Here is a 10,649-nt window from a genome sequence, read left to right as displayed (position 1 = left end):
AATTTTATTTGTATGTATTTATTATTATTATTATTATTGTTTTTCCTAGTTGTTAAGCGCTATAGAGTTAATGTATATAGCGCTATAGAAATTTAATAAATTATTATTGTTATTATTATTATTATCTAGACTGTCCAAGATAATTCTTTTGTGAATTTATTTGTTTCAGTTGCAACAAATAATATTACAAGGCATTGGCATGTGGGATGGCCTGTCATGGGAGAAACAAGTTAAAAATGATTATGTAAATAGATTGATAAGCATTTATTCTCATGATATTCATAGCTCAAACTTAAAATTTGTGATTAAATCCATATATACATTCCTTACTTCTATTCCCAAGTCTTCAGAGCAAAACAAATATGTCTGTCGCTAAGTAATCGTTAAAATGACACAGTTTCACATAATGTTTATTAGAACAAATATTTAATTATTGCTTACATGTCTAATAAACTTGTTATATATTAAGGAATTGTGCTACAATACAATTAAATGTTTATTAGAACAAATATTTAATTATGCTTACATGTCTAATAAACTTGTCATATATTAAGGAATTGTACTACAAGTACCTTTCAAAGTTCCCTGTGCCATCTTGAAAGGTACTGTAACTGTAACTTTGCATCAAAGCGAGACAAACGGTGAGCTTTCAATGATGGAGACGGATAATATTGCTCAAGGTGTTAAAAAAGGTCTCTATCATTGTATGAAGGGGACTATTCAGTGTCTCATAAAGCCAGCAGTCTGAGGCTGGTTACGAGTATTTCCAATAGCCAAAGAAAAACAAACAAAAAATTAAACAATGTTAGGGGAGTCCTTAAATAAGGTTACAGGAAATTTAGACTTTCACCAAATCATACTTCCTACCTCCAACCTCCTTTGGACATGAGAATAGAAAATCCTTTTAAAAAGCCTTTATTGTAGGTATGACATTTTGTAGCTGCTTCCCAGACAATAGTAAGGGGGAGGGGGTAGGAATCACACTCCATGAAAAATAAAAAAAGTCAATTGTGTTTCAGGAAATAACCCTTTACCATCCTGAATATAGAGTGCTCCCCAATCACACATGTGAAATTTTACATTTTACCATTTAGCAACGTTGGATGTCAATCAAAGTGTTTCCATGACATGATCCAAATGTTATGGAAATGACTTAAGTGATGTCCACCAAAACCTATTTGGTCATGTAATGAAAATACTGCATGTGCTATTCATAGGGAACACTGTAAAGCCAGTCAAGAAACCTATGCTTGATTCCAGGTTCTGATCTTTCTGACAGTTTAACAAAAAATTTATCCAAAAGAAATGACAAGACACTGTCAATTACAACAAAACTAACAATAGCAGTTATAGTATTAGCAATTGCTGCAATTTATTGCTATAAAAAAGTTATATGTAAGCCATAGTGTCATCTCACCAACAATAAAAAAAAAAAGAAAAAAAAAAAGAAAAAAAAAGAATTATTATGACAAGCTTGACAATGGTCTTTTTTGCCAAAATACATATTTGCGAAAGTACATATATCCAACTGTATGTCTAACTGAATCTGCATGCACTTTAACTTAGATTTAAGTTAATCTTATTTGATTAGTCATCTCCCAAGCGTCTGCCTTGACCCCAGTTTCTTCCCCAGCCTCCACCACCATTGTTATCTCCCTGTGGTCGTCTACTTGATGGTGCCATACCAAATCCACTCACCCCTCCTTGTCTGTTTGGGAGGTACTTGTAACTGAAAAAGTAAAATAAATTATGTTATAATTTTCTCAATGTTCAATAGAAAAGAAAGAAGAACAAAAAAAAAAAAAAAGGAACAAAACAAAAGAAGGGAAAAAAGCATAAATTATGAATCATAAATAGTGATGAGAACTCTTCCCCCAAGAAACAACCTCTATGCTAATCCACATCAGGGCATGGCTAATACAACTCACAGTTTGAATTGAAACTGGAGATTAGAGGCATACTGCAGTACCACTACACTACCTTTGATGCACTAAGCCTACACTGATGTTATCTGCATACTTACAAAAATGATGGAGTGGTGAGAAATCTATGGCCACCAAAGTCTTGTGGATATTTGAACATGAGAAAGAAGTACATATGACCAACAAATATACCAATCAACTCCATCATACCACTAAGAAAAAAGCAAAAGACAAATTAACATAATCAACAATTTTGCATTTATTGTCAAGTTAAAAAAATCATGAATCTACATAAACCTACACCTGGCGCTGTGGCTTATGTTTGGGATTTTACAGTAATGCATTTAACGAAATAAACCACTTCCGGGTTCAAATTAATAATTACTTCTACAGATATTTTTCTGTGTTGTTTCTTCATAGCAGGATTTTTTCGTTCATGTATCTAATTGTTGAAGGTAGAGGATAAATCCTGGGAATAAGTTGTGGCAAGATTTTAGCGATCTTTTGTGTGACTGGACCCCTAAATACATCACAACCTAAAAGCCCTATTGTGTGTTAGTCATACTCACCCTCCTTGAATAACCATGTTGAATATAGCCAGTACCCAAGGTAAATACATTGCCTGTAATCATAAACAAACACAAGGAGATGAGTTGTGACATAAATTTTCATATTATCAAAATTAAAATCAAAAAGTTTAACATTGTCTGATTTAATAATATGTTATGCATCATCTTGCATAGATTATCACGCGTATATTCGCTTGTTATAGGGGAATGCAAAATTAAAAGATATTTTAGAAAAGCTGAATTTGAGGAGATGTGTTTATCGTTACTATGGTAATGCCAATTCACCTTTTCGGCGCTAGCTTGGATTGTGTTACGGTCACCAAAAAGTTCGGACATCGTTCTCGGATTTCCATACAAATTCACTGACTTTAAAGAGAAAATATAGGTAGATTTCTTTAGTTGGCTATCTTAACAGCAGAAAGAAAAGCTTCAATCAAGCTAGAAAAATGATTATTTACTTGTATTTAGAGAACTAACTAAACATTAACCAAGTAAAATTAATAGTTCATTTAGAGTCAGTACATTTGTACGGAAATTTGAGAACAATGTCCAAACTTTTTGGTGACTGTAACACGATCTAAAACAATTTATACCCAGTGACGGCTAGCGCAGAAAAGGTGAATTCATGTAAAATGAACATCATGTCTAACTTCCATCCTGGACTAACATTTTGACTGAATGTCTAAAAATGAAGGAAATCAGAATAGCAAAACTGAGGTAAGTTTGTCCCGACTGAAAATCAGGAGTGTAAAAGAAGTACTATAAACCATCACAAAAACTTTTTTGGCTGTTTCAGAGGAACATCAGGGGCTAACCTCAAGGTCCATCATTCCCAATATTAAGTATCATCCTCACCACCACCACCACCACCACCATCATCATCATCATTTTTATTTCATTAAATACATCTTGCAGACTGAAGACCTGACACATTACTCGTACCTTAAACTGCATTCCAAACCAGAACTGCACAATCATGTCCTTGTTAACCTGACACCACACATATAGTACACTCAGAACCAGGGGATCCATAAGTAACTGAAAAAATGAAAAATATTCATTTATAAAAAAATATTTATTTATCAAAATCTTTATCAATCTAAAAATGCATAAAATATTATGGCTTTATAATATCACCTAAAATTATCTAAAATGCATAGATTTAAGATCTAAAAATGCATAAAATGTTATGGCTTTATAATATAACCTAAAATTATCTAAAATGCATAGATTTAAGATCTAAAAATGCATAAAATGTTATGGCTTTATAATATTACCTACCCTTATTGTTGCCACAAAACCAATTATCTGATCATAATGTCAAGGAATTATACTTTTCTGCATTTGATAAAACTAAAATTGACTAAGAGTTTCATTTATTTATTTTACCAAGAAGGTCTGGAGATATGAGACACAGTAAACCTAAGAAGAGGCCTATCAAGGGAATCCATGGTGGGTAAGTGGTAGCATACTCGCTTCACACCTTAATATCAGGTCTCAAGTTCGATTCCTGATTTCAACATCATATGTTAATAGAGTTTGTTAGGTCTCCCTCGTTTTTGAAGTTTTACAGATGGGTTTTCTAGTTTTCCTCTTTCAACAAAACCTAACATGCTAACTCCCAATTCAATGTGAGTTAGACATGACCTGATTTTGATCATCCCAGATGTTGTTTCAGGGTTTGATAAAACTTGAAGCTCCAAGGTAATGACTGTAATGATTTTAAAAGAGATGAGATTCAAAGAAAAAAAAAACAAAACTTATGCTTTATGATAACAGATCCATGAAAAGGGAAAATACTGGTATATCTTCAATATGCAAAAGGATACAATTAAAATAACTGCATTGAACAGCAACATAAATAGGAAATCAGCTGGTCGTCCATCGAATAGACCTAACATCAATCAATCGGAGAATCAATATTTATTATTAATACTTCTTTTTTTTTTAAACTGTCTATCTAGTCAGTCATTGACTGGATACAAGCTGAATAATTTCTTTATCTTTTATGTACTTATTCATCTACTGTATCCATCCAGTCCTCTTTCCTCTCTCTCTTCGCCCATCCCTCCATCTAACTATTTTTTCTATATCTATATTTAAGTAACTACTCTATTTATGTGTAATCACTGATACATGTCTTGTCTACTAAAATGGAACAAATGTTTGAAAATGTACTCATAGAGCGCATACTGTATATCTGTGAAACTGTAAGAAACTTTAAGAAATTTTAAGAAACTATAAGAGACTACAAAACGTTGCACTAATTTGTACAATTTTGTTGATTAACTTTTTCACAGATATTTGGTGTGCACTGTAATTTAGCAGTCTCTAAATACCTGACTCAAGTCTAGTTGAATAAGAATATAAAAAGTATAGGTTAATGAGGTAGTGGAACCCTGTTTGTGGAGTTATTGGATAGTATACAAATGCTGTAATCAGTCTCCAGATCTGAAAAAAATAAACACATATAAAGATAGGTGCAATACAAAATATAAATAGAATATATGGCCCCTATCCCCCTTCCTGTGGCCCATGTAATTAGAAGTCTGAATTTAAGTGAGATGCCTTTTGTGGGAAGCATGGGTAGTGTAGTGGTAAGACTACTTGCCTCCCACCAATACGACCCAGGTTCAAGTCAGTTCGGCACGGTGCTGAGGAGAGTTGCTTGTTGGTTCTCTCCTCTGCTTCGATGGTTTTCTCTGGGTTCTCTGGTTTTCTTTCCTCCATAAAAATGAACTTCTAAATCCCAGTTGGAATCCAGTGGAAGAAGAACTACTGTTAATTCCCATAACTTTTTATCTATTTTATTATTTGTTTTAATTTTCCATGAAATTATTACTTAAGGAGGCTCAGGGTAGTTTTGGTCTGGCACACCTAGCCGCATTGAAACGGCTACAACTTCGTCTTAAATAACTCGATCTGCAAGCGCTTTTCACACAATGTCAGGAAAGGATTAAAGGTTTCAAATATGATAAATTAGTTTAAAGCGGCCTTTTCATTATGACGTAATGATGACATCATAAAAATCGTTTACCGCTTATTTTCTCGAAAACTAGACCTAAACTTTCAAAGCGACTTGCACCAGTCGATAGTATTCATCAAGGCACCCAACATATTGCAATATGAAAAAAATGTATGAGAGCGTTTTCCAAATATTACGCGGTGAATATTTTCATGGACTTTTACTATTATTTCCAGCGAGTCAACTTTATACCCTCACAATCGGGACTTTAATTTAGTGGATTCAATATTTTTAGTAGCTAGAATATAGGTACGGATATAGACACTGTCCTTATTGAGTATGAATCAAATTGTGACTTTCTTTCTAACGTTATGGATTTTTAGATATGAAGCTAAATGACTCCATTTGTTGTCAAAAGTGATAGAAAATATCGTTGAAAGCGGCATTCAAAAAATCGTCAAACAATTTTTTTCTAATATTTTTATTTGACTGCCTTAAAACCCTTCAATGCATATGAAATTTAAAGGAAAATATTTGTAAAAGATACATCTTTTAGTGACTTCATTTAGAAAAAAATCGTCAAATAAAAATAAGTACGCTCGATACAACTTTTGCTCACGGCTGCTTGTTGATTATTCACGCTTGACTTCCGTGTTATTCCTTGTCGTGCGCTGTTAGTATCGAGCGTACTTATCATTTAGATTCATATCTAAAAATCCATAACGTTAGAAAGAAAGTCACAATTTGATTCATACTCAATAAGGACAGTGTCTATATCCGTACCTATATTCTAGCTACTAAAAATATTGAATCCACTAAATTAAAGTCCCGATTTTGAGGGTATAAAGTTGACTCGCTGGAAATAATAGTAAAAGTCCATGAAAATATTCACCGCGTAATATTTGGAAAACGCTCTCATACATTTTTTTCATATTGCAATATGTTGGGTGCCTTGATGAATACTATCGACTGGTGCAAGTCGCTTTGAAAGTTTAGGTCTAGTTTTCGAGAAAATAAGCGGTAAACGATTTTTATGATGTCATCATTACGTCATAATGAAAAGGCCGCTTTAAACTAATTTATCATATTTGAAACCTTTAATCCTTTCCTGACATTGTGTGAAAAGCGCTTGCAGATCGAGTTATTTAAGACGAAGTTGTAGCCGTTTCAATGCGGCTAGGTGTGCCAGACCAAAACTACCCTGAGCCTCCTTAAATTTGGATGCATAATGCAAGGATTTGAAAGGTATTCACTATTCTCACTGAATAAATTATTGCCAAGCAGTATAAATTAAGTCAACACACATGACTCATTGCATAACGTCGTTTGGACCTCATCATCGTCGCGGATCTCGCCCCATAACTTAATCATACTGCGACGTGATAATGGCTTCAGTGAGGATATATTACTAATATTAAAAGTAAATGATGTCATAGTGCTAAGAGGACTGTCTGTTGCATCAGCACTGGTGTTTATCTTTGGATAATGCACTATATGACGTCAGAGTTAGGGTATTCAAACTTCCTTTGCAGCTGTTGAATATAATTTTTTTCCAAGTTGTTTGACCATCTGTTTGATTTTGTACTAGAACAGAATATTTCTTCTGTATACAAGAAATAAATTCTTCATAGTGTCAGAAATTTGAGTCTGGCTTTGAATCCCGTTGTTTCTAATATTAAACAAAAAGAAATTGCATAAAAGAGAAAAGTACGCACACTATTTAACTCGTATTTTTCAACTCACCTGGAACCGATAAACGACCAGTCCGAAGTCTAACACCATGTAATATGGATTCAACAATCCAATTCGTCCAAGAAGAGGGAAAATAATAGATAAACAAAACCAGTAACGAGAAACAATTGGGATCCCTTGAAACCATTCACCAATTTCATTCTCAGCCGCCATCTTGCTTCACTTTGGATTCTTTAAATTACAATTTTTGGCTAAAAACTTTCGAGAAGAGTTTTTAAGATGTCGTCCTCCTTTCAGTGTCGCTGTGGTTAGTCTTGATTGGTTGTTTTAGGAGAAAATTATGTTTTTAGTGACAGAACCCCTTTATGAACCATGGACGTGGCGAACACAGAGGAAACGCGACCGGTGAAGGATTGTGGGATGTGAGCAGGATGGATTGGACTCGGGATGGAGGATCGACATTTCCTTTTAGCGCGGCGGAGCCAAACTCATGTTCATTCTCTTTTTTATTTCATTTTACTACTTTTGCGACAAAGAAATGTAAAATATCTTATTTGCGTCAAATATAAAATGGTTTATGGATTAAGATTTTTATTCAAAGTGCGCTAATGGCCTATCAATTCAATTAATTAATTAAAAGGTCAACTTGAAGAATAATCATTTAATTAGGAATTAAGTTATGAAAGTAAAAATTCCCGGGTTCATTATCAAGATATTTTGCCGGTTTTCTCCTGTCCTTCGAGAGTCTTCGATTTTCTCGCTTCCCTCCGCAAAAAAACAGCACTCGCTGGTGCCTTGCTTTCCTTTGGGCTGCCTGCTTGTTGCAGAATAAAGCAGAGCGGTCAAAGGATGGATCATCGTCTGGACTACTGCTAGTGCGGCAGTCAGCAGTAAGGATAATCTATCTAGGGGCCGGTTGCATAAAATAGTGCTATGGGTATACTCACGGCGTCGACCAGTGGCGCCATGCAGAAACCCTAATTGAGTTATAAACTAAAGTGTTTCATAAGTTCAGGTTCAATGTAACTGGCCCCACGAATAGAATCCGAGACCCAAGACGTTAGGGAACGCAAACCACCACCACAAAGCATAGACGACCAAGCGACTTTGAAAGTGAGATTTGGACGGCTCATAGGTCTTAAAAAAGTCTCGTTACAAGCTAACGAAAAATTTCTTACTGATAAATCTAAAGAAGTCCATTCAAAATATTGACGCAAAATTTGTTTAGGTGCATTGAAAAAAGGGAAAAAAGACAATTATTAATATTAAGGCGGGCTGTGGTTGCTATCACTTATTATCATATTTAAGGTCATAAACTCCAATGTAAATTTATTTCACGGAGCCAATAAAATACTGTCGTAATAGTTGGTCAAAGTGTAAATTCTAGAAGTGTCCGAAGGCTAAAACCCCAAATCCTCTCAACTACGCCTCCTACGAGAAAAAAACTGCAATTACAAAAAAGTTAGAATGTGGACGATAACGTAATCCAAAAATTAGTTCACATTTATTTTTCATTTCTCAAATTCTGTGGATTTCAGATATTTTAAAATATGTTAAGTCCAAAGACTCATGTCACGAAATATTTAACAAAGAAAGTGATAGGATTTACCATTCACTTCGTCAAGTATAATACGAATTGGCACCAAAATTGGAGGAATGGGTGAGAAAATGGGATGATCTTCAATTTTTGCCATCCATTTTAGGGAAGGTTAAATTTCAGAAGTAGCTTAATAAAATGGTTTGGTATTTTCTTGGTTGGGCGTATATGGTTTTCATTTCAGACCACGCGTGTTATTCCCTAGAATATCGTTTCTTTGTTTAACGGTTGCACATGAAAAGATACATAAAAATTTGCAACTTCAAGGAAAGAATCTTGTTCACAAGAAAATGACAAGTGGTCTGAAATGGGAAAACAATAATCTCTAGCCCAAGAAGTCAGTAGGGAAGGAGTCGTAGATTTCGTCTCAAAATTTGGATGCTTTGCGAATAATGGGGAGTTGAAGTAAAAGTAAAAGGTCACCAGTTCTCAATCATCCCATTCCACCAATGAATAATTAAGATTTTTGTGTATTATTTCATTTACCCTATAGACTATTACTTACAATCATAGATATTAACTTACTATTTGATATCAGAGCAGACGTCCGAGTGAGAAACTACGGTAAATCGTCTTCACATAGGTTTTTACTCTGAACTAATCACAAACACGAAATTGCCACACTATCCAATTAAGCTACGTACACACGGTGCAACACTGTGCGCAATGTTACATGCAATTGATATTGCGAGCCAGTGACACACGACGCAATTTGTTGCACGCAACGTTGCTGAAGTAAGAAAACTATCCTACTTCAGCAACATTGCCTGCAATGTTGCGCGCAATGGTGCACCGTGTGTCTGTGCCTTTACAAAGCTTGAAAAAAGTGCAGAAACTACGCACTGGTGTTTCTCCTCTTAGGCTCTCCTGTCAATATTATAAGCGCGTCCATCTTACACTTCTATCTTGTCAAAATTTATCGTGTCTCAAGACTTTCCGTAGTTCAAACAGTATGGTGATTGTTCACAAGATATATTTTACTGCAAGATCTAAGTAATACGGGCAACGAAATCGTGCAACTTCTTATGCAACAGTGCGTTGCAAGTTGCAGAGCAAACGTTGCTCGTAATTACTACTTCGCGCGCAAATTTTCATCGTTGCACGTCGCGTGATTTTGTTGCCCATATTAGCGCACCCTTTACGCTGCCTTAGTTTTTGTGCATAGAATTAGTCATTAATAAATACGTTCCAAAATTATTATAAATATTTTATCTCATCGAATTATCCAAATTTATTGGCTCTATTTGAAAAAATAATATTTTTGAAATTTTCAGGAAAAAAAAAAAAAAATCAAAATTTCATCCTGCTTATAAATTAATTATTAAAAAAAGCTAAAAACTTTTTGGTTGCGGCTTAAAAACATTCTATTCTTTGACCTTGAAGAAACATTAATCAATACACCTTTTGTGAATTCGCTTTCAAGTGACCAGAAAAAAAAAAACATCAGAAAAACATTAAGTCGAAGTTGGAGTAGCAGAATTTGTTATTTCTATATCAAAATATCTTCTCAAAACTACTTGATACCATTGCTCAAGGTTTGACAATGGGAATTCAGGAAAGGTCTATTTCATGTAGCTAAGACAGAAATGTTTTTTGAGCTGTGCAAAGATGTTCACAGACAAACTGTCTCGTTATGGGAGACAGAAAAAGTGCAAATACAAAACACAATGTTTGTGCATAAGATTACAAAATAAATATAGAGCGTCTAGATGCAGTATCTAGACTTGTCCATTCTCTATAGAAAGTTATAGAGGCAGCCATGTTGTTTTGCATGAACAATGCAGTTTTTTGCATGAAAAGAGAATCCATTTACTAAAATGGGATGGCATGCACTGCTATGGCGCTGTCTCTCACCACTGTTTAGTTCACACCTGGGTTTGCGAGTTGATTCTTCTCTGAACTAA

The 10,649-nt window shown here is 34.5% G+C and overlaps 1 protein-coding gene across 1 annotated transcript; it reads right to left on the bottom strand.

Moving 5' to 3' along the window:
• Window positions 1-394: 394 nt before the first annotated feature.
• LOC116293092 (derlin-1) lies at window positions 395-7,541 on the bottom strand. Its single transcript, XM_089034525.1, has 8 exons — window positions 7,200-7,541; window positions 4,831-4,942; window positions 4,321-4,385; window positions 3,773-3,799; window positions 3,434-3,529; window positions 2,492-2,544; window positions 2,024-2,134; window positions 395-1,729 (listed from the first exon to the last, which is right to left on the bottom strand). The coding sequence occupies exons 1-8, from the start codon at window positions 7,359-7,361 to the stop codon at window positions 1,588-1,590; spliced, it is 768 nt and encodes a 255-aa protein (XP_088890651.1). The 5' UTR covers window positions 7,362-7,541; the 3' UTR covers window positions 395-1,587.
• Between the last annotated feature and the right edge of the window lie 3,108 nt (window positions 7,542-10,649).

This window comes from Actinia tenebrosa, unplaced genomic scaffold (assembly GCF_029948245.1).
Source record: "Actinia tenebrosa isolate PJP-AT-01 unplaced genomic scaffold, QUT_ActTen_1.0 PGA_scaffold2__45_contigs__length_23673736, whole genome shotgun sequence".
Classification (NCBI taxonomy): Eukaryota; Metazoa; Cnidaria; class Anthozoa; order Actiniaria; family Actiniidae; genus Actinia; species Actinia tenebrosa.
This window is presented reverse-complemented; position numbering and strand designations above follow the sequence as displayed.

Excerpts from the sequence above, each read along its gene's own strand:
- LOC116293092 (XM_089034525.1), bottom strand. The coding sequence starts at position 7,361 with ATGGCGGCTGAGAATGAAATTGGTGAATGGTTTCAAGGGATCCCAATT. Across the intron at positions 4,386-4,830 it reads TTCAACTAGACTTGAGTCAG|GTCTATTCGATGGACGACCA; the intron begins GTATTTAGAGAC and ends GATTGATGTTAG. Across the intron at positions 3,530-3,772 it reads GTTTTGTGGCAACAATAAGG|TTACTTATGGATCCCCTGGT; the intron begins GTAGGTAATATT and ends TCATTTTTTCAG.